A 27,540-nucleotide genomic window follows, 5' to 3' on the forward strand; every position below is an offset into this window, starting at 1 on the left:
GTATTAGCACCATTCTATCTTGCTTCAGAACATGCAAAGCTACTGAAAAAGGAAACATGTCCAATCTCATCAAACAGAACTTCAGATTTGACAACAAGTTGATTTATAGGGGGTGCTAACTCAAATTCTTCAAGACAATGTGAGGGCTCTCTTGTATTTCAGCTGTCATTGGTCAGACATAAAACTCTGCATAATGCTTTTAAATATCAAAATATACAAACATACGGTTTACATCTTCTTACAAAGAAAATGTAAAGAATTATCATGGTCTTGCACTGGCCACTACATTGCATCTAGATGTTGGCCTTCGCTTTTTAGCACCACTCTCGCTCTGGTCACTTGAAAGACAGACAGCTACATGTATTCCCATAGTTTTACAGCCCAAAAAGTTTAGGTCAGTCTGCTTTAATAATCAAAGCAACTTCTAATCAAGGTAAAGAGCTTATGCTATATTACCCTGCACAATGTCAAACTTGTACTAGAATTTCAATAGAAACTAACTACAATAACTGCATGTTGTTCAAATCTTGGAAGTTCATCCAGTGAAATAAATTCCCTTTCATTTCTGTAGTGCAGTGTCTGGGTTTGCAGCATTGCAAATGGGACATATAAACAGAATTTCTCATTTTTACTTATTAACATAACCATTAGGCTTCCCTTTTTAAAACCCACTATTAAACCTCCCTACTGAAACCCCAGACTATTTTCTTATACTAGTCTACTGTATACTATACACTGTATTTAATCAAGGCCTACATAGCATCACTCTTAACTTGTCTAACTTTCTAAGAAGTCTGATACAACTGTATAAACGGACTTTTCAGTTACCCAGGCACTGCAGAACTAACATTTGAAAGGAACACAGAATTAGGTCTTTACTATCACAACCCAAATCTACAAAGCTACACTCCTTCCCAGTATTAAGTACAGGTATAGGCTTTACTTAGCTTATTATGTAAAAGCAGTAAAATCTACAGCTCACAAATTAGCAGTTTTAAAGTGATCAGTACAGCAGAAAGCTGTATCAAAACAATGCTAAAATGTATTCAAAGCTAATGGTGTTTGGTTTTACCTGAAAATTAACATCTTCTTTCTTAAAAATCAGTGCTCGAACTTCATCGGGATCTCCATTAAATATAGCTTGAACCAATGGTGGCTGAAATGAAGGAAAAAACCCATCTTAGAATATAACCCCTTTCAGCTTTCAGAGATACACACATGTTCTTTTGATACATAACACAAACACAAGATGATGATGAAATAAAACATCCCAGGCAGCAATAAAGAAACCAGCAACAGCATTTAGAATTGAAGAAATGCCAGGTTTCAAAAACCTCAGACACGTCAACATAATGCAAGTCAAAGAAATACTGAGGGAAAAAAAACGGCCGGATTAGCTTGTAACAGCTGAAAACAAAACTCCTCATAATAAAATTAGGGCTGTTATGTGCTGCCAATTCTATACAACATAAGCAAGCAAACCCCTTTTACATTCACAAGTGACTAAAGTTACTAAAGTTTTTCACCTGTTCGGATAGAATGGAAAGCAAAGTGTATCAGATCAGTATGGTAACAAATTCACACTCACATACATCTATTACTAAATATAGCAGGGTTTCTTAGTCAGAAAAGCTGCTGAAGTATGCTAGCAAGTTAAGTCAAGTCAGTCACTTGACAAAACAAAATAAATCAATAAAAGTGCAGTTACCAGCGTTGATCATTTCCAGAAAGTGGGGATTTGAATCAGTTACATCAAGATTTTGACTTATGCTATTTTTTATTCTAGCTGAGAATAGCTCTTGCTTGAGGTACATTATATACTGTATCAGTTCTCAAAATAAACACAGCATATTACTGCAATGCAATGGTTACATCAGTTTCTAAAGCAGTATTGCATAAATGTACCATTGAAGAAGAGGGAGTGCAACAGGGGAAACCATTTTCTTCAAGTACAGTTTACAAAGCCTTCTAAAAACCCTCTGCTATTAATACAAGAGTTGAGATCTGTTATTGCTGCACCATAAATAGTTACATGGAAAGGAAAGGGCCCTTGCAAATATTAACTCCACAACTAACTTTCTGCTTTTTTCCCTCTTCAGTATCAGCAGTTTTCACCACTTTGTCTTGTTTCAGCATCATGCACGTTCACGTTAATATTACTATTGGTATTTGCAACAGTACTGTAAGCAGAAAATATGCCAACAAAGGACATGCCTTACCAGCACGTTTTCAGGGGGCGATGGACGCAAAGATACATTTTCCTGAGGTAATTTGGAAATGAATGTGGGAGAATCATCTTCCTCCTCCTCCAAAACAACAATACAGACTCGACTCATTCGATCCGTTTGAGGAAGCAAAAGCAAACGGAAAAATGCCAGCAATGGTATTTTTGGAACCAGACCGCAGGTATAACAACAGGGACCATATGAGGAAACACTTTCACCTGTTCCACATGCACTCACAAAGTTGTGAGTGCTACCGCTGGTGCGTTAGCATTTAAAACAGGACACTGCAATCCCCCCTTACACTTCATCTTTCAGATCTAAACACCCTGAGATGCTCCAGACAATGCTCACAAAAAAGGTTGTTCTCATTAAAATAAGATTTCCCTAGGCATTGAAGCCACAGAAATGAACTGTGGAAGGGCTGATAAAAATATCCCACGATCCAATTCCATCCGAGCAGCACTCACTGCCACACACAGCTGTCCTCTCACAGGCAAATTTGTCTTTGTTAATGTCACAACTTCCACGGTGTCCTCCTACCCTCACAGTGAAATCATTGTTGCAGAAGACACAACACCGTCCTATTGAGGACAGAACAAGGAACAATTGCCCTGAGAGAGACGCCGCAGCTATACCCGCTCCCGCAAGGTCAGTTTTAAATCAACCGTCGCAGCCTTTCTGGTGACTGAAAATAAACGCGCCTTCTGATCATCCTGTCATTCTACAGCTTCCTTTTCTCAGCGCCAGAAACAGCCCAGCCAGAAAACACATCTCATTTCCACAGTTATTCAGGACCTGCTTAGAGGAAAATAATTCTTTCCCATGCAAGAAAAATATCTGCAACGTGCAGCGCGGCTGCAGTACATTTACATGCGATGAGTCAGACCACAGGGACAATGAACTCCTTGAATAATGCTGCCGGTGGAATCCAGCCTCCCCAAACGGCAGCGGCGTAGACAGTGTTACTCCATCAGGGAGACGAGCAATGCGGAGTGTTCGTTTCCCCTTCACCGGGCAGTAGCTCCATCAGAGAACGCACTATGGAGAAATAGTGTTGAGGAGGAATGCTTCAGCAAAACAAGACAGCTACTGCACACAAAAGCTTGAACTACTGCCTGAGATTTCTTCTGCAGAAGCAGTTCATCACTCAAGTGTTTCTTTTGATCACCATGTGAATGCAGTTCCCATGATAGTCTTCATTCAGATTGATGGGGAGAGGAAAGAAAAAAAATTAGACTCCGTACATCTTCTGTGAGCCAACTTCTTTATCCAAACATCTGTCACTGTGCCAACCTGCTTCTCCTCTTCAGTTAGAGCTGCTGCTCATCAGGTTTTTCACTTGACAAGTTAAACTACACAATCAGCAGATAGCCTTGCAGAGCTTAGAAAAAGCCTGTCTGTCTGAGCCGGTCACTAACAGCCCGTAGGAGCAGCGGACAAACCACTGCCACAGCAGCATTCCCACTGAGCAGCGACTGCAGCCTGGCTGGCGGGATGAAATGCCTAGTAATGCTCACATGTCACACTTACCAGAGAGCTCAGCCACTGCTCCCAGCGCAACTTCCTCTGGCACAAAAAACAGCCGCCTTTTTCTCTCTTTTGGGGGCAGTCTTTGCAGTTAAGCCTGTGCCAGCCCTGTGACTAACGCAGCCGAAAACGTAAAAATCCTATAACTGGGAGCAACCGCTTCAGATTTTCCACTAAAAGCCGCAAGGAAATGTGGTGTGCTGGCTCTGCTGACTAACAACAATTGGAGCAGTAAACAACTCTAGCATTTTAACTGCTCTCGTATGGCACTGGTCAGAGCAGCAAATAGCCCTCGCTTAACTCATTGAAGACAAGGACGTGAATAATCTGAAAATTAAAGTAAAATCACTCTCAATGCAATCGGTTGACCATTAAGAAGACAGCTACTAATGACCAAACCCTTGGTTACTTGCAACTAGTACAGACAAACATCCCTTCAGCTTGACAAAAATTGCATTGATTATAATTTAAATATAATATAAAATAAGATAATAAAACATAATATAAAGCCCTACAACGTGCTGAATAAATCTTTCAGTTTCAATCTGCCTAAACGGTGCTGGCTTGTGGGTGTATTACATAAATGGCTTCTGTCAAAGTTGCTGGATAAGCTTCAGTGTTACAGGAACAGAGGGAGGGATTTTGTTTCTGCTGTGCAATATGAAGGCACTTGTCCTTCAGGGCTGGAGAGATCAGATTTTGTCAATGGTGAACAAGTTCACAGCTTTCCAATAAAGCATTTGTACTCAGGTTTCACATATAAATCCCAGCAGAAAGACAGGTTTAAGCAGTACATTAAATGGCTTGGCTATTAATAGACATACTGAATTCCCACCTTTGGAGGCCACAGGCAGGAAAAGCTCACATCACCACTCTTGAAATAATGTCTATGATGGCTTCACTGCAACATAATGAATTGCTTAACACACCCCTGCTGACACTTCATGCAAGTGAAGGGATTTATAAATGCAAAAGAGCACCTTAGCCTTAGGCTTCCTGAGCTCGGGACTGCTGATCTGGCTGAATATAGCACCAGTGTCTGATTCACCATGAAAATTCGGATTCAGATTTCCCAAGTGCTCCCATTTCTAGCATGTGACTAACAAAACATCTCTACAAATGTATTCGGTTCATTATATAGAGCCCCATTGTTAGTACACTGCACTGCTTTGTTCTAGCATTTCAACGATTTATTAACAAGAAACAGCACAGATTCACATGAACACATATGACAACTCATGTCCTTCTCGGCCACAGCAAAACCAGTTTAAATATAACCACGGACATCCTCAAGACTCATCTACTGCAACACCCCACTGCCTGCTCAGGAACACAGCAACCACAAACTAGAAAACAGTTTGCCTTCTGTTTGTGAAAAATGCCCTAAGGAATAGACGCTGTAGCTTAGTTGCATAACTAAACACTCATTAAAAATAACAAGAAATATTAAAAAGGGGGGTGTGGGGTGTGTTAAGTCTACGAGCAAAGTACACTGACAAAATGCGTACTTGGGTTTCATACAACACACACACACTTGCTGGATAATGATCTTCTAACTAAGATCATATGCTTAGTGAAATAAACACTTTTGTCCAATCAGTACCTTTATATAGTAAGCAAATGCTAACGGTTTCATATGCTTTCTTTGGAATTACCAACTGGACATGTTGCTAGAGAGAGATAATGTCCAATTTAGCTCAAATTCTCCAAAAGCTAATGTTCTTAGTACACTTAAAATCAGCTAGTCACCTTAAAAAGGTATATGACTTCAGAAGTCAATTGTGAAAATACAGAAGAATTAATATTTGACTCTACCCTGATGGTTATTCTAGAAATCTTACATGTAATTAAAATAAAATACAAACTATTTAAAAAAAACAAGTTAATATATTCCTTGCATAACATTATGTAATTTTGAATGGTGACATTACTAAGGTCACAGACTTAAAAGCCAATACATCACAGTTTGCATTAGAAGAGAACCAACTCAACTGAGTCAATATTACATTGATCTTCATAGCAATCTAAACCATGTAAGTAAGCAGAACCTCTCCCCCCCACTTGCACTAAGAATGTGCATGTGTGCAATTACTTCCGTAACTAAAGGACAACCCAGTTCTAGAAGCATTAAACTTTTGGTTACAATGATGTAGCACTTAGAGGTTACTTAAAAGAACAACCTTCTCCACTTCCATCCCTTTCAACTGAAGGCAGAGCCCTCACCTCAATGCAAACACCATCTCTAATCATCCAAGGTATCTTGGGGTGCAAAATACAGAGTCCTAATGCTACCCCACAGCTATTCTGAAAGCCAACAGGTGAATTTCACAATTACACTAAAAGAAATCAAACAAAGGTTTCAGGTTTTCAGCAGATTGTCTAATACTTCTAACTTTCAATACAGGAGAAGAGATAACAGTAACAGAGAATGAAAGCAGAGTAAATTCAAGAGGATTAATTCAAGCATCCTCTCCCCAAACTAATGTAGGGATCGTAATGGATTTTTGCAAAGGTATGAAGAAAGAACAATGCACCTCCCAAGAAAAACTTTTCAGTTTATCTTAATAAAACTTTAAGTAACTGAAGACAGCTCATTAGCATCCATCTTCTCCAAATGTCACATAATTCCTATAAGGAAGCTTATTAAACGAGTTGTAGCCAAGAAGGGTCAAAAATGGCCTAACTTAAGAAAAAAGAACATCATGCCTGCTGAGGCTTGAGGGTGATTATCCAATAGCCTCCACAATATCAAATGGTTAGCAAAGTAAGATTTACATATTAAGTCTAAAGTTTTAAGAAGTACAATGGAGAGAGAATAGGAGGAATTTTCACGTGGACAATAATGAGGATATGCATTTTTGCTAAAAAAAAAAAAAAAAAAAAGCCTTTGTGCTCTGGCTCCAGTACCTGTTTGCAAATAATACAAAACAGTAAGTAAAATGATGGAAATTTCAAACAAGAGACTTTCATGGGTGCATACAGACTGAATGTATTACAAGAATGCAATCTGCAGGTTAAAACACAGCAGCCATGTCTACACCAGACAGTAAAAACATGAACTCTGAATTGGCTAAATATAGCATCCTTTTCTACAGAGCTACCACTGCTGATGACACTGAAAACCTCACTGAAGCACATTCAGTATCAACGACACCTACCCAAATAAAGATTTCTCTCTTGTCAATCAGCACTTACCAAGCCTTTTTTGGGCTGAGATTAATCCAACTGGTTTAATTTTGTATTTTGTGTAATTAAGGATCTAGGAAAGGACAGAAATTGTTCTGTCACTTGCCGGAAAAAATGCAAACTTTAGAACCAAGTCTTGCGAATTATTTTTTAAACAATCCTTATGAGTTCTGCAAAGCAAAAACCTCAATCTATGGATTTCTTCAGAAGACAAAGACTGCTTATAATAGCTACAGCTCTAAGCACATAGGCATGTCCCAGTAAAAGCAGATTTTTATATAATTTAGCTAGAATATTTACTAAAGTGTTGCCCACATATAGACAGAGATGAGTGTTCAGCATCACCATGAATATAAGCTACAATACTTCTAGAAGCCTCGTGAGTCACTCATCTGAACTCCTCTGCTGTTTCCTCCCCACTCCTGAGGGAATGAGGTGGAGTCAGCAAAAGAAACAGTCAAAAGCAACAAGAAATTACTACCTTTCTTCTCAATTTTGCTCTGTTTTTTCCAGAACATAGTTGGAATGCAGAAAAAGGAGAGTAGTTTTAACCTCCAGACTCCACATTTCTGCTTCCAAGGACAAGCAAAATAGCTTTGCTTGCACTTCCTGGATACCACAGCCAGTTCTTTTTTTTCTGATGCAAGTATATACCTTCTATTAAGTCTCAGAGGACTTTTCATTACACTTTGCAATTAAGAAAATCCAGTAAACGATATCATCGCAACAAAACCTGAGACATAAGCATGACAAAGACAATCTAGCATTCATCCTAACTTTACTGGAACAGCACAAGAAAAGTTTGTAATGCAAGATGTCTGTTTATGATTAAGAGGTAAACTTAATTTGTACACTTAACCAAACTGTAAGCTTCCACATGTATGTGCTCTGGCTGGGGGCTCCTATTGACTCAACATCAGCATCTAATCGCAGTCACTTCCCCGTCTTTTGACTGAAATGGAAGGCAGCTACTACACCCAACAGCTTTCCTAATAACCATGTATGTCTGATGGTGGAATTGTTATCCTTATAAAATCAACTAGAATTCAAAACAACTCCTGCTTGAGGAAAGAGAGACCACAAAAAAAAAAATGCATCTATCCACATACATTGTTACGGATAGTTAAGATAAGCCTGCATCCATTAAGACAGAACAGACAACCTATTTCAGGTAGTATGGTGTGGTTTTTGGACAGGTGAAGGGTTGGTTTTAAAGCAGTTTTTCTTTTGGGGAGAAGGTAAGTGACAGGAGACAACTTCTGTTGGAAAATGAAGATATTACCTCAAAATACCAGCACAAAGAGAAAGCAGGCAAAACACTTCAGCATTTGTTAAACCCACACAAACCCACAGTTATTAGCTCTACATTTAAGGGTGTTTTGCAAGTATGACAGCTTTTAAAAAGCGTTTTTTGTAATACCAGAAGCAAGCCTCACTGATAGTTTACACATTACTTCCACCTGTTGGCATAGCGAAGGCAGAAAAGCCACAGACACCAGGAATACTTTTGGTCCCCTTAGTTCCTTGCAGCTCAGACCATGTCCACAGCTAATTTTGCTTTCTGGCACTGAAAACAGCATCAATTACTATAATAACCACAGTACCCTTCCAGGAAGAATTACTGAAGGCAGCAATTTCAGCTGTGCACATCGGTCTGAGAGCAGAGCTGAAGGAAACAAACCAAGCAAAAATCAAAGGCCCAGTCTCAGCAACCCCTGTTTGCTCTTTCACATGTCAGCTGTGCTCTCCCAGCAGTACCCAGCCAGTTGCTGGGAGGTGAGGCTGGGCAGGAACGCACCAATAGCAGAGCGAACACATCAACCCAGAGACACTGGAAGACATCAACCCACTGTCACAGCTGGCACTGACAGCCTGATGCTTCAGGAAGCAATGCTATTGCATCCTCCCAAGGAGAAGAAACAGATAAAGGTAGTTTGGCTGGAGCAAATGCATGACTGCAGAATACTTAATCTCGGTTTTATACCATCTATCATATTGCCTTGAAAGTGCTTATACCCATAGTGCATGCACTCTCATAAATTAACTACAACTTAAATTAAAATCCTAATAAGATGTATTAGGGCAGCTGGTAAAACAACTAAGAGAATTCCCTTTGGGCACAAAGGCGCACACATACACCAACAAGAATTAGTACATCTCCTTTGATCTACTTTTCCACTGATCTACAGTCATACTCTAATGATGAGCATAGGAAGTACTGATCTTATATATTTTCCCTTAAAAAATTTCTTCCTGCAATACTGCTTCTGCAAACAGAATCAAGCTCATCATTTATTAAAATTAAATCCAAATCCACATAATAAAAGGTCAGTATAACATTGTCTTATTTTCACCATACGATAAGCTTGCTTTTCCCTCTTCAGAGACGTATTTTGGGGCTTGCAGATCAGTGCATGGTCTGTTCTTCCAGGACAGGGGCTATAATGCACAAGATCATCACCCCTCAGAGGCTGCAGCCCTGAATATTAGTAGATCTCCTAAAGTACGGCATAAAAGGCTTAGCAGTTTCGTCTTGCTCTGATGCACTGAAACCAATTGCTTATGCCTGTATCCCAAGGAAATGAAGCAATTCTCACCAACTGCTTAATCAAAAAACCCCAACCAAACCAAACAGGAAAGCAAACCCTGACTGTGATCATTCATTGTTACATGGGAAAAGAACAAGTTCCAGCTTCCCTGCTTTCAGAGGCTTTTTTTGGTTTGTTTTTTAACAAACCGCTGCTTCTCCAGTGGATGATTAGGAACACATAATACTTGGTCCACTGGGGCAGTCAGCTTCCCCACTGAGGCTCATTTAGCTGTATGGGCTACAAGACAATAACCTTTATCTTCACTTTTCTTTTTCCTTAACTTTGGTTCTTTTGCTGGAGGCTGGAAACCCCCTTAGAAGAAGGGCAGCACAAAGCAGTGCACCCAGATTCAGCACTGGACAGTGCTGGTGTTGAGACTGAAAATTAGGGAATTCTAGGTGGACCCGAAACATGGAATCAAGTTTATCATTTCCACATTAAAACTCTGCTGGACTGCCATACTGATGAGCTTCTGAAGCAGCAAACACCAGTCAGGTAGATCCCTAGTTCTGCTGCCTGTTACAAGTGACCAATCTGATTCTATTGCTATCTCCACGCTAAATGATGACACATAAAAGCTGTCACTGCAGCATGTTGGATGAGTTTGGAATAACACAAAGCAGTTACTCCATTCCAAATCACATCAAGGTTATTCCTCCCAATACTGCTGTTTAATGCAGATGTGCCAGTCTCCTTTTCCGGCCCCCATAATATTCATTAGATGACTAAGTTTTCTCAGCACCGTTCCAGTTGCACCGGAGTATATACCACTTTTGAGCTGTGCTTCATGTTATGTAGAAAGCACTGAAATGACAGAAAAGATTCAGGTTCATAAGAGAAATTTCAATTTTGAGAGATAAGAACAGTAGCAGGTAGCCACAAAACACAAATCCTTGTGTTCTACGATACCTTCTACAAACTTGAAAAGTGATTCTTACGAGTGAGTTTTTAATCCTGTACCACTTACAGAATTTAGGCAGAAAAGTGAAGTCAGTTATGCCAGTCAGTAGAAGGCTTTCACAGTTTTGCATCACCAACCACATGAATCCTCGTGGGTAAGTTGTCATGGTTACAAATGTTTGCTTTTATACGTTTGTCTGAAATTCCTATGGAATTCCCACATGGCCAAAACCAGCAGTGGTTGGGAGTGCTCCTCCAACACTAAAGAAGTTGAGTCAGAAACACATACCACTTCCGTTCAGACTATTATATGGGAAACACTAAAAAGTGATTCATACCATTTTGAGCCATGGAAGGGAGGAAACAAACATCACATTCAACTATTTAAAAACTTCAGTGATGACTCACATCAGCTTAGGACATTTCCAGAATCGGCTGCTTTTCTCGAGTAACAAATTGCTTTAGACTATTGAAGAAAATAAGCTGTTAACTACTGAAGAAAACAAGTAAGACTGATCTGCTTCCAACAGAACCATTCAACTATCAAAGAAAGAATAAAAGGAGAAGGGCTGCGGGGTTTTTTTTGCCTCCCCAAAGGGTAACACAAACCCCAAGAAGCTCAGAGGATCGTATCTCTGTAGGTCGAAGTCCAAAAGCCCACCAGCTGATAATTACACCTATATAAGTTTGATTTTAGCTGTATTTGCAAAAATTAGCTTGGAATTTTTGCTTCAGCAAGCCCACTACCTGTTGTGCTTCAGCCACATTAGTGGGGATTCATCATGGTCCATGTTTGGCTTGGGCTCACACTGTTGTGTGATTTCAGCAGCCAGTACTAACAAAACGTTAATCCAGACACAGAGGCAACAAGATATAAACAATTAAAAGCAAGGAATAACGAACAGCATGTGAAAAAGCTAAGAACAGAGCACAGCAGTGTATCCAAAGAAGTATTACACAGCACTCATTGGCCTCCTGTGATTAAATGACCATGAGGGGAAATAACAAGCATTGGACTGAGGAAGGAAAACAACCCTAAGCTGGTGCAATAATATAACATAGGCTGCTTTTTCCCTACGAGAAGGGCATTGGAAAGGAGACACTTTGCATGGAAGCAATTCCTGTCTATCACTTCCCTAGTCTGGCCATCTTAGGAAAGTTAAATTAGCTTTGAATATCTGTCTGCTATTCACTCATATGCATAACATTCTGATAAATCAAAGCGCTAAGAACTATTATCAACATGAAACACTGTATTTAGAATGACAGAGCAATAGCAGCAGATACTTCCTCAGAAGACTACACAACTTGTACCATTCAGAACACAGCTCTGATCTTGTCAGCAAGAAAAGCACAACAGAATGTACTCCCTAAAAAAGACTATTCTCTATTTTTGTCACTACTGAGACTCTCCTAGCAGAAAGTTTTGGAAGTCAGTAACGGTGGGGGGAGGAAGAGTCTGAAATACAACACAGCTCCAAAATTCCCAAACTTTAGAAAAAATAAAAAAAAAAAACAAACCCCAAGAAAAATTGTTGCCTTTAGAAGTTTCTGTTCAGATTTTCCTCCTCATCAGTCATGTGATGGCACAATCTGACTACAGCCCAGGCTCCCCCTTCCCTGTCCCACCCAGGGAGGAGTGCTGTGCCAGGGGCTGTGCTGGGGGGAAGCTTGGTGGTGAGGGTTTTTTTTCCAGGATGGACTTGGGAGGGGAGCATCCTGAATACACTGACTAATTTTCTTCAAAAGATGTGAGAGGTTTCTGTTAAAGATGTTTTAAATCGGATTCTCTCTTGCACAACGGTTACAAGAGTTGAAACACGATGATAAATATTTGACTGGTACAATACTAAAATCGCATATCCCATTCCTACCAGTGCAATACTTGTAATACAGTTCTGGACAGATATGAATAGACTGTGGCCACAGAAGCCGCAGTTCAGCTGGATTGCTCACATGTGGGATTTTGTTTCCATACATACCAGGGACTCAAAATACTATATGCAAGTAAACAAAATGATTTCTAGTTGCTATGGATACCACCACATTTATGCATTTTATCTCTCTTCAGTGTAAACACTCACCAACACCATACACAAATTGTTCTGGTTCTCTTTAAAGTAGTGTGGGCCAATAGCTGTCTTATGTATCAGGATTTTCTGATTCAGGGCAAGCTGTGTTTCCTAGAAATTATTAGGATCCCCTTTCACCTCCCTCATGTCCAAGAAAGAGCGACTGGAAACACTGGAAAACACAGCTGGATAAAATCCACACATTCACACACATACACGCACACACACTACTACGGGATGAGAGAGCTCATCTGAACCTTCTGCAGCTGCCAAAATGGATGGCTGTTCCCAAAACTGAGCAAGGGGAAATACAGCAACAGCCAAGAATCTCACTGGCCTGCTTTAAACCTTGCAAAGAGTCCTCTCCTCAATGCCCCAGCAGGGAGGCAGCTCCCAGGAGGACTCTTACACATCCCTTCAGGATAAGAGCATGTAAGCAACATTTATTCTCGTAAGTTACTTTTGCTATCAGTTTTTCTGTTACTTAGAAGATTAAAGGCACTCTCCTTAAAAAGCTGAGCAGTTCATTACTGAATTAAATGTCACAAATTATACAAAGTATTAATTTAGAACACTAATTAAAACTTTATCAGCCCAGAAATCCATTTCTTTTATGTTTGGGGTTTGGGTGTTAGGTTTGGGTCTTTTAGTGCCATCTGAGGCAGTGGATGAGTCTGATTTTAACTGCTGTCCCCCAGAGAGACTCTGCACTCCTCCCTTCCCCTCATGAACCATGCACATTCATATCCCTTTCCTCAGCCAGCACAGGCCCCTCTGTGACTCAAGTGCCCCAAACTTTTGGGTTCTTTTGCTGGTGAATTATTCGAGCCAGCCCAGCACAGCCTGACGGCTGACACAGAGCAGTGGGAGCATTCAAACTGCTCACAGTGACAGAAAGCGATGCAATTGCTATGCGAAACCACACCCATGAGCTGAGCTCCCTTCATCAGCAATGTGTCAGAATGACTTCATTCCATTTTCCTTTAAGTATCTCAAACCAGCCTTCTTGACACCTGAACTTCTCCAGACGTGCACACTCCTACAATCAAGTGTATCTCTCACGAAATCCACTCCAATTACACAAAAACTCACAAGACAAACTCTAGTTTTTCTCCCATGACTTACAAATCACTCCTGGTAAGTTTCTTTTTAAAACAACATAGCATTTTGCCAGGCAGAGATGTCGCAGATTATGTTACTGAACTGTCCCTACAGCACTAACTGCATTTATAAAGCACATGGCAATAGGAACAGGATAGAGAATGTTAGGGCCCAGTTTAAAAACATGCACATAGAAACAATTATGTGTGCAGAATCCACACGAACAAGTCATGTATCACCATACAGGCACAGCAAGGCAGTTACAGCCTTACACAGTTATCCCCAAATGACTTAAAAACTAAACTTGATGTTAGGTTTTTGTTGTTGGGTTTTGTTCATTTGTTTTTCAAACAGGATTTTTTGGGGTTCATTTCTTCCAAAATCCTCCTAGCACTGGCTTCAATCAGTGATTTATTTAATTAAGAAGACACCTAAAGGAGAACTTCCAAAATTCTGGCACTCCTATGAGCCAGCAAAATGCCTTATAAAGGAGTACTTATAATACAGAATCAGAAAGATGGTATCAAAACAGAATATGTAACGTATGTGAACGGTACATTACTTATCTAAAACATGAGGATTAACTTTTATGTACCCTTGCCTCCAAAAATCCACAGGCAACCAACTATTTTTTCAGAAGGATGTGTTGATTTCTCAGGTTTCTTCTTGATGTACACTGACACCTCATGGACATTTTAAAAACTTTTAGCGTCTACTCTCTTGGCACTGTCTTTCTCTGGTTTCAGAAATCCAGTAACTTCTTTTTCTTTTATGTCTCATTGTCCTCCTTAGAAACGTCCAGGGCACCATTTGGTCTATTGCTGATTTTCTCTTAATAAAATACTTAGCTTTTGTTTGTGATGAGCAGGGGGACTACCTCCCCAAACACTGAACCACGGAACACAGAAAGACAAGGTATCTCTCTCCAGCTGGAACCAGGGATGTTTACAACCAAAAGCCATTCTGTTATTGTATGATTACCTAAGAATGTCAACAAAATTCACCATTTCCAATTTAATTTATGTCCAAGTAGCAAGGAGCTTTATTTAGCACTGTTGTACCATAGAAAGAAACGTAAAAGGCAAGGCTCCTTACAGATTTGCATTCTGCGGTAGAAGTGTGTTATCCTTCACTTTTCCCAACAGGCTAACATGTATGAAGAGAACAAAACAACCCTCTGCTATTTCTTCCCTCTTGTTTGAGACAGAAAAAACACTCCCTCCACCACCAAAAAAAAAGCAAACCAAAATCCCATGTGACAAGGAAAAACTCTGTAGCAATCTATGTAAATAGTCAAGTCACACATCATACATCTCAAGTCTGATACACTGACAAACTACTCCTTGCTGAATAAAACGATTAAGTCCTCAGCACTGAAAAGTATGAGAGTAATATAAATGCAATAGGCTGATAACACTTATTTGCTAGGGGTATTACCTCTCTTCCAAAATACTGCAGAGCTAATTTAATTAACAACATCCATGCAGTATTAATATACAGGGAAAAAACACCACAACTAATTCTTTTGAAATACATGTATTTAGCTAAATCTGCAAGACAAAACTACTACAAAGGATATTGTTAGTTCTTAAAAATTAAAAGAAGCTCCATTATGTCTTTTCTTTAGAGGTGCTACTTCAAATCTATTGATCTTGTACAGAACACTTGAATTTTGTTTTCTGAAGTGTTTCTGGCTTTCCTAAAGACAGTATTCAAATATTTTGACAAAATCTGTGAGGCTTGGCAGTTTTTATAAATAAAACTATAAAACCCAAATGTAATAAAATCCTTTACCTCATCTCTTTTCCATGCCTAAGGGAAGAGGAAATGATTCTCAAGTATCTATTCTTTACTTAATACAAACTTTGTTTTACATTTCTTCTCAAGTGGACCTTCTGTAGCATTAAAACCAAACCAAGAAGGACAGAAAGATTCACTTTGGATCCCAGAGAAAAAACATCCCATCAATTCCTTGTTCCACAGGGCTCCTGGCTTTTAGCAGAGACGGAACAACCAAACTGCCAGTCAGCGTATTTTCCCAACACATTCCATTCCACCCCAGCCAAAAAGCAGCAGCTGGTAGATTCCATTCATTGTGAAACAGAGTATACTTTTCAGTCAATATTATCACCATCTGGTCAACAACAAGGGAAATATCGCACCTATTCTCATTTATAAAAGATTAAAATCAGGTCATCTTGAAGCACACACTTGAGACAAAAAATCCGATGCAACGCAATTAAAACTAAAGCTTATTTTGCTCCACTCATATATTTGAAAGAGCATTAGCAACGTGCAGAAATGGTAGATGATACTAACTACTATAAGCTTTGATAAGATGATACAAACTACCATATCCAGCTTTGCAACTCAGCCAAACTTCAGATGCAGGCTTTCTGCATCAGGTGCCAGAATCAGTTAAAGACCACAGGGGAGGGCAAACAATAAAATAAAAAATAAATCATCTATTACTAAGATTAGGAGAAAAATTAATTTTATATTCATCAATAGCATTGCTGATAGCAATTAAAGTTACAGCACCACACTATTTAGTAGCTGCTACATGACATTTTGGAAGATCAAACAAACATGCACTATTCTGATACCCATTACACACAAATAATGGATTTACGTTTTGTGGTTTTATTATTATTGGACTGTCAAAAATCAGCCCAAATGTCCTTGAGTTGAAGTCTCTTATCTACATACTACACATTTTCAAATAGCTTGTAGCTGTCTGGCAACCCAGTTTTCTGAATTGCTTATCCCAGAGAATAATTTTCAGCCATAACCTGTTAAAAGTGGACTATTAAGCTCTGTCCGAAGACTACGCATCCTTCATCAAGTGCACTTTTTGGTACTATTTTAGCTAGCACTGTATTTCTAAACAAGAATGTCCATTGCTTTTGTATTTGCACAAGAACAAGATAAGGTGTATCAGCAACCATGGCTTTCAGTTTTCTAACTAAACCCCTATTAACTGTTACCTTTACAGGCACTTCATGCCCAAGAAAGACATAAAGAGGAAAGGGGGAAACCAGCACTTCTTTCCACCACCTGGAAGTCAAGACATTTTGCCTTAACAGACTGATTTGCTTTTAAGTTGTGCTGGTTTGATTCCTGTTCAGGACAGGTCAGGGGAGGAAAAAAAAAAAACAAACCACCAAACATATGAAAGTGGTAAAGATCAGAGGAGAGGACAGGTCTGCAATCTGAAGCTTCACACATCTACACCAGAAAGCAGCTTGGTCTCCAGATTCCTAGTACATGAGGTTAAGGAACTAACAGGAACTGCAGCTCTTCAAAACTGTAAAAATACGACTGGTACCAGGACAGAATAGAACACACTTGATTATTGTACGTACCTATGGGGATATAACAGGATGATTAGAGGTACAAAATTCACTTGATTATACAAGGAAAGAGACTAATGGAACTTCTCGAGGAAAATGAGGTCAAGTCAGGTTCTTTGAGGCACTTCAACAAAACAGTTTTACTACTGGAACACAGTGAAAACACAGCCACTTTTCTCCCTGTAAGGATCAAGTTAAAGTTAATCCTCAGAAAGGCACAAGGTATCTTAAAAATTAAGAGGCTGGGTTTCACAGGACAGTCCCAAATTAGGATGCAAAAGTTGACTGAATAGACTGATGGGAGCAGGAAGAGGCTCTGCAAATCTCAGCATGTTCCCTACATGCTGACATGTATGTCATATATATATATATATATGTCTCATGTATATGTCACATACGTATGTCTCAACATACGCCTGTTTTTAATCTAATTTCAAGTGAAAGGTATGAGGAACAGGGTGAGATTAGGCTGAAGGTAAACGGCCTCCTATTTTCTAACCTGGTGGTAGCAAGACTGAAATAAACATGTAAGTGCTGCTTCTTTCAGGGTAGGGGTCTTCTTCAGTATCAAAACAGTATAGCTAGGAATAAAAACCATAAGGGCTTAAATTTTCCAAGAGGAACCAAAAAAGTAGCGTAAAAACTCAACAGCAAACAACTGGCTTTTCAGCTCAGACCTATGTCAAAAATTGTTTCCAGTAAAACTATGGAAGTTGGGAAGGACATTGGCTTTATGCCACTGAAGTAGTTATGCAAGCAAACTCTAACATCAACTTTTGCCAACATGGACTACTTTGTTCAGAGAATCTGTAGACACTACATTAGCAATTCTAGCATGGGATAATCTCCCATTGGGAAGCACTTGACACAAATGCTCTTTCTGTAATTTCAGAACTACTTTTAAGTGCAGACAGTCTCAACCTATTTTTCCATGCTAGGAAGAAAAAAAGGAATCATAGAATAGTTAGGGTTGGAAAGGACCTTAAGATCATCAAGTTCCAACCCCCCTGCCATGGGCAGGGACACCTCACACTAAACCAGGTCACCCAAGGCTCTGCCCAACCTGGCCTTGAACACTGCCAGGGATGGAGCATTCACAACTTCCCTGCGCAACCCATTCTAGTGCCTCACCACCCTCACAGTAAAGAATTTCTTCCTTATATCCAATCTAAACTTTCCCTGTTTTAAGTTTTAACCCATTACCCCTTGTCCTACCACTACAGTCCCTAATGAAGAGTCCCTCCCCAGCATTCTTATAGGTCCCCTTCAGATACTGGAAGGCTGCTCTGAGGTCTCCACGCAGCCTTCTCTTTTCTTCAGGCTGAACAGCCCCAACTTTCTCAGTCTACCTTCATATGGGAGGTGCTCCAGTCCCCTGATCATCTTTGTGGCCCTCCTCTGCATTTGTTCCAGCAGTTCCATGTCCTTTTTATGTTGGGGACACCAGAACTGCACACAATACTCCATGTCTCACAAGTCTCACAAGAGCAGAGTAGAGGGGCAGGATCACCTCTTTTGACCTGCTGGTCAATCACGCTCCTTTTGATGCAGCCCAGGATACAGTTGGGTTTCTGGGACGTGAGCGCACACTGAAGCCGGCTCATGTTCATTTTCCCGTCAACCAACACCCCCAAGTCCTTCTCCACAGGGCTGCTCTGAATCTCTTCTCTGCCCAACCTGTAGCTGTGCCTGGGATTGCTCCGACCCAGGTGTAGGACCTTGCACTTGGCATGGTTAAACTTCATGAGGTTGGCATCAGCCCACCTCACAAGCGTGTCAAGGTCCCTCTGGATGACATTCCTTCCCTCCAGCGTATCAACCGAGCCACACAGCTTGGTGTCATCGGCAAACTTGCTGAGGGCACACTCAATCCCACTGTCCCTGTTAGTGATGAAGATGTTGAACAAGACTGGTCCCAACACCGATCCCTGAGGGACACCACTTGTTACTGGTCTCCACACAGACACTGAGCCATTGACCACAACTCTTTGTGTGGCCATCCAGCCAGTTCTTCATCCACCGAGTGGTCCCCCTATCAAATTGATGTCTCTCCAATTTAGAGACAAGAATGTCATGTGGGACAGTGTCGAAAGCTTTGCACAAGTCCAGGTAGATGACATCAACTGCTCTGCCCCTGTCCATCAGTTCTGTAGCCCCATCATAGAAGGCCACCAAATTGGTCAGGCAGGATTTCCCCTTAGTGAAGCCATGCTGGCTGTCACCAAGCACCTTGTTGGTTTTCATGTGCCTTAGCATGCCTTCCAGGAGAATCTGCTCCAAGATTTTGCCAGGCACAGAAGTAGCTGAGCTAGAGCCTAAACTGAAAGGCAACAGTCCCACTCAAGAGTCACTGTCATGAATGAACACAAGAGACCCAAGTGAAAAAAGAATAATCTGACTTTTCAAATGGAACAGTGATGCTCATTCTTGAAATGGAGACACATAAAACAGTTATGAAACTGAAGCAAAGAAAAGAAAAATCTCACAAGAAATCACACTGAGTCCAACTTCAGGTATAAAGCTGAAACACATCAAAGGTACTACAGCAGTAACGCAAGCCTACTTGTGTTCTTTTGAAGACTTCCACCACCTGCTATATCAATACAAGGTCTAAAAGAATTTTTCTCACGGCCTTACGCAACCCAGAAACTATCAAAATAAACATAGAATCACAGAATCGTTAGGGTTGGAAAGGACCTTAAGATAATCAAATTCCAACCCCCCCTGCCAATGGCAGGGACACCTCACCCAAGGCCTTGTCCAACCTGGCCTTGAACACTGCCAGGGATGCAGCATTCAAAACCTCCCTGGGCAACCCATTCCAGTGCCTTGCCACCCTAACAGGAAAGAATTCCCTCCTTATATCCATTCTAAACTTCCCCAGTTTAAGTTTTAACCCGTTACCCCTTGTCCTATCACTACAGTCTCTAATGGAGAGTCCATCCCCAGCATCCCTATAGGCCCCCTTCAGGTACTGGAAGGCTGCTATAGGCAACAAAAGAATACCAGCACAAGCCAAATGATCTTACACAGGTTGCTTGTTTTCAGGCTATGAAAGTTTAAATTAGAGGCATCACTTCCTGACAAGTTTTAGCTTTATTTTGCTTACCTATTTTATCTACATGCCAAAATAGCTACCTATTTGTATTTACTTATAAATATAGCTAGCTATATTTAGCTATAGTTACCTTTTTCCAAACATGCAAAGGACAGAAATACTGCATAAGGAACACTATCTCAGGTTATTGAGCACGCTGGTATTGGCTGGGGTACAGTTTAATCTTCTCCACAGTAGCTTGTATGAGGCTATGTTTTGGATTTGTGCTGAAAACGGTGTTGGTAACACAGGGATTTTAGTTACTGCTGAATAGTGCTTGCACAGCACTAAGGCATTTTCTGCTTCTCACACTACACCACCAAGCAAGAAGGGTGGCGATATGGAAGAAATTGGAGGGGACAAAGCTGGGGCAGCTGGCTCACTGGCCAAAGGGATATCCCAGAATAAATGACATCATGCACAGCAATAAAAGCTGGGGGAAGAAGAAAAGCAGGGGATGTTCTGAGTGATGGCATTTGTCTTATCAAGTAACTGTTACACATGATGGACCCCTGCTTTCCTGGAGATGGCTGACCACCTGCCTGCCCATGGGAAACGGTGAATGAATTCCTTGTTTTGCTTTGCTTGTATGTGGCTTTCACTTTAGCTGTTAATCTGTCTTCATCTCAACTCACATGTTCTCTCATTTTTACCTTGCCAGTTCTCTCCCCCATGCAGGCAGGGGAAGCAAGCAATCGCTGTGTGAGGCTAAGCTGCCCATCAGTTAAACCAAGCTAGAAAATGGCAGAATTACAGTAACGTGCAACCTTGACACGCTTACGTTAAGCGGAATAAAGACACTGTTTAATTACACCTCCTTACTGCTTGGTGAGTTAGGAAAGTAGATATTTTTCAATTAAGAAGTCTATCCATGATTCCAGTTCTCCAAGATCCCTAACAGTTCAGACACTTCCTGTATAGATCAGCTCTGAGAGGGAGACCAATAAAACTTACATCATACAACCTATGCTAGATTTCCTTAATTTTCTATTATGTTATTTCAGTGAATAACCTGAGCACTCAAAGAACACCAGGAGAACAAGGAAACAGAAAACAGAAATGCCAGACAGCTTTAAATGAATACAGAAATTCCTGACCATGAAAAGTGCCATATGACTAGGTGCAGTAGTGTTTACACAACGTAACAAAGAAAGATTAAGAATGGAGTAGAAATGGCCAGAGGCAAAATTATTTTCTAGTTTACATGAAAAAACATCAGAAGTTACATACTCTTTCACTATGATTAAATATAACCCAGCAGATCACAAGCTGGATGTATTTTACAGAAACTACTACTGTCACCTCAGAACTAAAGCTTTAAAGTATGTGAAAACTGTTGCTATTGTTTACTGAGGCAAACAAACCCGTATCTTGGGTTGCTGTTCTGTTTTTTGTTTGCAGAATAAGAAGCACAAGCAGCATATTGATACACCAGCACTTCTTGGGACAGAACTGGCAGTGTAGTCAGCAACACGTGAGATTTCCCAAGCCAGAGAGGAGACCACTGGAAGTTTCAGTGTACTTATTCAACTGTGGTCCTTACTGCCAGTGTACTTTTTGCTGATGCATCTTTTTGGAGGACAAAATGAAGGAATCTGGTTTTCCCTACTCCTCTTATCTGGGATGCTTACAAAGGAATTTTAGCTTTTGTGGAAGCCTCATTTACTCCTGGGGAGTGTGGTGTGTGTGATATGGGTGAAGCAAACCTCAAGATTCAGCTTTCACAGTTAAGAGGGCTTGTCGAATTAGGGCAAATGGAGAGGTTAAAGCTGTGGTAAGCAGGTACGGAATCTTCCAAAATAACTGTATAATTACAGCAATCTTTAGATAAGTCTTAATGATAAACTAATTACTCAGGTCAAAAAAGAATCCTCAGTCACCTTTCCAAACTGGGCAGAGCAGCAGGCAATGTATTGAGTCCCGATACAGGCAAGGGCAAAAAGGGGCTACTGCTCTATTTACCTGTCCCTAGTGTTTTTCTTGTGCTGCCACCGCAGTTACCTTCCTAGCTCATAAGCTGTCCTATTAAAGTCCAACTGGCAGAAAGCTAGAATACTTTGGCCAATTCATCCCCCAAAGTGACCTACTCTAAGATCAGCTGAACACCAGTGCAAGAGGAGGGTGAGGAAACTCACAAGGGAGGGATATTAAAGGAGACTACTTTTGTAACATGGGCTTGAATTTACTGTCTTTTCAGACAGCATTTAAAGTAACTTTGCTCATCTGTGCAGATGCATCTTGGCTTCTGGTCTCATCTGTAATTCAGGCCTTTAGTCATATTCCCAAATTATGCTGTAAATAAGGTCTTACTTTCTTTATGTTCTTAGAAAGAAGGTACAAAAATTGCTGAGCAGTGAAATTACAGAGCAAAAGTCTATAAAGACCAGACAATAAACAGTAAACATAATCAATGGTACTTAACCAGGGATGATGCATCATCTTTTCTGTATATCCTGCACACACAGCCCCCATCATTCCGGTCCACACACAGTGCTCAGCAGCAGGTAAAGTAGACAGCATACATCAGATGTGTGAGCTGCAAGTCACCCTCAGCATCGCACAAACACCCTCGCTCCACCTGCAACACTCTCCACTTACCACATACTTGGCAAGCAATTTTTGTTTAGATAAGCACAATGAAGTATTTTGAGCACTCTGAGTACTGGTCAGAGTATCAGTTCAATATACTTAATATTTTTATAAGATTTTTCAAAGCTACCCTGAAAAGAAATGTCTTAACAGGATTCAAACTTTGTTTCTGTAATACATTGCACGTTTTTCGATCCCACAATTACTGCTTTCTGATCTCTGCGCTTTTTAACTTGACCTTTGTGTTTGGATTTGTACTTGCATTACACTGCTTTGAACTGCAGATTATTTCCCACAGTTGACAGAAATCCAGAATCTCTAAGCTGAACAGAATGATGAAACACAAAAGCTTTGTTTTGATGATTTTTCTTTCCTTTAAATTTCAGGCTTCTCAAGCAGTCCAATTGTTTATCCAAGTAATAATTTAGACTACTGCATGCGAATGTATAAAAAGCGCAAAGTAATACCCTTTCAGTTTGAAAGACAGAAAAAGATCACGACGGCTGGAAATCCCTCTTAAAAGGCGCAGCAATGTCAAGTGTTGTCACTTGGTGGCAGCACACCAAAGAAAACCGAAACACTCGCGCAAGACGGCAAAACTTCTCAGTCAGCACATGCTCCTTTACGTCTCTCATACAAGCGCCAGAACTCCCGGAAGGCTCTAGTCAGGTTCAAAGATTTAACATAGGCACCTAAATTTTTAAGACTAGTGACTTCACATTCAAGAAGACATTAAAGGTTCAAAATTAAAAGAGCTCTACTTCAGTCTTTCTGACTAATGTTTACAGCTTCACCTGCCTCCACCAAGATTTAGCATGCATTGCCAAGTGCATGCTAAATAACATTCCCAAGCAGGTGCAAGCATGGGCAAGCAAACAGAAGCAAAACTTGAAAGCCTGACATCCCACTGGTGCTAACTCTTCTTTCAAACAGAACTAAACAGGGGACTTTGATTCAGACACACCATCAGTTTGGATTCTACCTTCTCCCCATGCTGCCAGAAAAGGTCTACAAACACACCAGAAAACTCACTACAGTGATTTAAACTTCTACTAGCATCTCTTCGACCACCTGATACCACTGCGAGCATTACATATGAAAGGCAGCACACCACATGCAGTCAATACCTGACAGTGCTACTATGAACCATGACAATGAACCAGAACTTATAGTCTTTATCCATTTAAATAATTTATGCTAAGCAAAGGTCAGATTTATTAAATGAATAATAGGTCATAATAATTAAATAATTTAATAAACATCCAAGAAATGTTTGAAGCTACTGCTACTGAAGCAGGAAGAAGATGTAATGAGAACACAATGATCTGCTGTTCCTTGCCCTCTTGTTAATGTAGCAACGGCTCATTTACCACATGGGAAACAGTTTCTCTCAAACTGATCTTGTACAGCAGCATGTACAAAGCCATGCAAATCGTTGTTTTATTTCTGTATATAGATGATAAACAGCTTTATTTTGCACTATTTGCACCCTACATGCCAGACTTACCTATGGCTAATAAGAAACTACCATATGCCATCACATCATTATCACACATGTCGCAATGGAAGTTTTTAAGAGGTATTTTCTATATGTTAAATGTCGATCAGCATAATTTCAAGATCTTAAACATTTCTTAATAATGATCCCATGCAAAAGCAATAAAGTATTTATAGTACCATGATTTTTTTTTGTACTATACATAAGCTGATACTATTCAAATACTTGACATCTGAAACAAAGAATTTCAGAGAACAAACTATCATTATTCAAGCATTAGGGAGACTGAGTCATCACATTAAGCTAAGCATAAGGAAATACACTCCACATGAAGCACAGAAAAGCAACTGTGATATTTAAAAATATAAAATAAATTCAAATAGACAGGACAAGCTTTCCCTTCCTTCCCCACACCTGACCAAATAGCTTATTGCTATCTAGTATATATGCAGTCTGGTATAGCCCTTCAATTTGATCAGCTTTATTAAAACTACACTTTCATCGGGGGACACAAACACACACATGAAACAACTCGGCCTAATCCATCATAACAGCAAAAAGATAAAATGGAGACCAAGAGATGAAAGCAAACAGAAAGCAAGATTAGCACGGCAATTTGCCATCAGAGGGAGTACAAGCCTTAAACAAAGGCATTCAGCTTCCAGGGGAGAGCAGACATGCAGCTCCCGGGTGATTATGAACACCTACACAGGTTTAAGGGAGGGCTGGTCCTCCACATTTTTTGTTGATAAACAGCATATATGGAAAACAGCAGCAAGAAAACAACGACTGCTACTATACAGTTTTGATATAGAGGCAGACACGGCTATGGAATACTGAACAACAGCTTCCAAGATCTGTCCATTTAAATTAGTAATACTAAATAAAAGTTAGGAAAAAGGTGCTCCTGGTTGGCTTTCTCAGTAAGCTTACTGCTTTCAGAAGTACAAAAGGATACTGTATGCATTGCCATATGGAGCTTGATTTTGGGTCTGACTGAAATGAAAAAGGACAAGCAAAACAAATAAGGCACTCATCTATACATTAGCCTGTGCTTTATCCCATGCTCTCACTTCTCCCTTGCTGCTGTTCAGTGCCAAGTATGATTTAACAGGCCGTACCCTCCTCTGCACTACCTGTTAAAAGCAGATACTCCCCTGAGGCATGGATAAAAGAGGGGAGAATGATCCTACTAAAACCGAAAGTAACACCCACCCTCCCCTAAACCAAACACACAAGTTCTCAAGTCTCCTTTTCCTCCTGCTAGAGGGAAGATAACCCTTTTCTCAGCACATTCAGGACCTACTGGATGAGGTCTGGTTAACACTGAAGCTCTAATAGGCTCAGTCTAGTTGAGCAGGGAGAATGTTTGCCAATGTACTCATGGCCCAAGGTGCAGAATATATTAGCTTCCTAACACCAGGTAAGTAGTTACCTGTATTTCAAAGGTATTGAAGAAGTAGCAGAGTAGGGTTACAGTACCTCAGGGTATTTTCTACATTCGAATGCTGGAGCAACTTTCTTAGGTAATCTACATTTTTCCTATTTAAAAGTGGCCTCCACAAAATCAGCAGAATTCACCTTTTAAAATGTAAGTTAGCTTTTTAAAATTAAATCAACTGCATTTTAGTCGGGGGGGGGGGGGGGGGGGAACCCAGACCAAACCACCAAAACGAGACGCAAACAAAATCCCCGCAAGCCCAACTGAGAAAGGAAGGTGAACTAAAACCTGATTTACAGCAACATTATTCTACTTGGGGCAGGGGGAGGGAAACACTCTTTTTCACAGGAATCAAAAGCTGGAGGAACATACTTGGTGTTAAGTACCTCGCCTGCTTAGGAAAAGTGTAAATGAGTCATACCATCTGTACTCACATTCAAAGGATAGTCTGGCAAGATAGCAGGGAGAACACAAAGCAGTATGACGCTCTGCTTTTAATGTTATGGAAGCATTTAAAGGGGGGAATAGAGGAAGACTTACCAGTTAAAATAGGAACTACCCACATTAACAACACACTGTGCACCTTATTCTCAGAATCTGAATTATTGGTAGAATTCTACACAGTAACCTATAGTACTACAGAGATACTATAGACTGACATATAAAGACAATGCAGAGGCTGATTAATGTTGTATTTCATATGAATATATTTATCCCACAGAATAATGCAAGAGACGATCAAAGTAGAAAGCAAATAGTAGCAAGAAGTCATTCCAGAACATCAATAATTCAGAGAGAAGCTATTTAAGATAACCATTTGTTACACAGACAAGACAAAATGCATCGACAAAGGAAAAAAAATAACAGAATCAAGGCTGACAAGCAGCCTTCTAAACAGAGTTGTGCTGATCAGAGTGAAGCAACAACCACACTGGAAGAAATAAGGAGCTTGCAAAGATGGGGTGTGAGACTAACCCCAGCAAAGGGGCCAGAGGTCTCATCCAAACAGATGTGTCATGGCAGTATCCGAGTGAAGGTGGGCAAAACCGGTGCCAACATCTACCAGCAACATGCCTCAGAGGTCTCATCCCAACAGAATGGAGCTGTGTGGGCAAGGGACGTGAATTCACAGAAACCATAACCAACGTGTAAAGGCTTATCATGAAACGAATTATTGATACTGGAAAAATGTTTAAAGCTTGGGGTTTTTTTTCTTTTTAAAAGTCCTTAAAACTACATGGAAGGCTGAACATTATTTGTTGTAATAAAGACAATACATTTTAAAATACAAAAACTTAAGCTTTACTTTCAATCTCAGGATATGCAAGTTGTCATACAAACTCACAGAGGGTAGATTTAGACTTAGATTTAGTTGACACTTAAACTAACAAAGGGTAGATTTAAATGAGACATTAGGAAGAAGCTCTTCCCTTTGAGGGTACTGGGCACAGGTTGCCCAGAGAAGCTGTGGCTGCCTCATCCCTGGCAGTGTTCAAGGCCAGGCTGGATGAGGCTTGGCGCAACCTGGTCTAGTGAAAGGTGTCCCTGGCCCTGGCAGGGAGCTCAGAAACAGATGAGCTTCAAGGTTCCTTACAACATAAACCATTCTGCAATTCTATGATTTTTTACATCAGCTCAGAGTCTGTAGCACGAAATTATGTTACAGACTGTTTCAACATAGCACAAACATGTAGCTTATTTATGATGGTTACTTTTAAGGTAGAATACCTACAGGAAGGACAACAAATTCTCCCAAAGATATCCCTGACATCTCAGAAGCTAGAAGGGGTGAGAACAGGCATCTACCTACTGTTCCAAAACCCTTATGGTAATTTGTTTATACCAGGCTTCAAGGAGCGTTAAAAGCACAATTAATTTAAAATGGCATCTCACTTTCTCCTCTTGCCTTCATCTTTCAGTTCTTTGAGAAAATTGTTCACTATCCTTAAAAAAAAAAAAA

At 40.3% G+C, this 27,540-nt stretch overlaps 1 protein-coding gene across 5 annotated transcripts in view; it reads right to left on the bottom strand.

Annotated features, from left to right (window-relative positions):
* Positions 1–27,540, bottom strand: part of ANKRD28 (ankyrin repeat domain 28) — a 119,003-nt gene that overhangs the window by 74,639 nt on the left and 16,824 nt on the right. For 3 of the 5 annotated variants that reach the window (XR_009725082.1, XR_009725083.1, XM_061351034.1), the window contains exons 1-2: positions 2,220–3,692; positions 1,073–1,156 (exon numbers count right to left, since the gene is read on the bottom strand). Coding sequence is in view for 2 of the 5 variants with exons in the window: in XM_061351034.1 (XP_061207018.1) it covers positions 1,073–1,156; positions 2,220–2,336 (201 nt within the window). In the remaining 3 variants the exon portion in view is untranslated. Of the gene's footprint in view, positions 1–1,072; positions 1,157–2,219; positions 3,693–27,312; positions 27,334–27,540 lie in introns of those variants that run through there. The other 2 variants (XM_061351035.1, XM_061351036.1) reach the window with 2 other exon arrangements.

Source organism: Neopsephotus bourkii, unplaced genomic scaffold, assembly GCF_033783945.1.
Source record: "Neopsephotus bourkii isolate Nb327-2 ecotype Australia unplaced genomic scaffold, CSIRO-AGI_Nbou_v1 NB_549, whole genome shotgun sequence".
NCBI lineage: Eukaryota > Metazoa > Chordata > Aves > Psittaciformes > Psittacidae > Neopsephotus > Neopsephotus bourkii.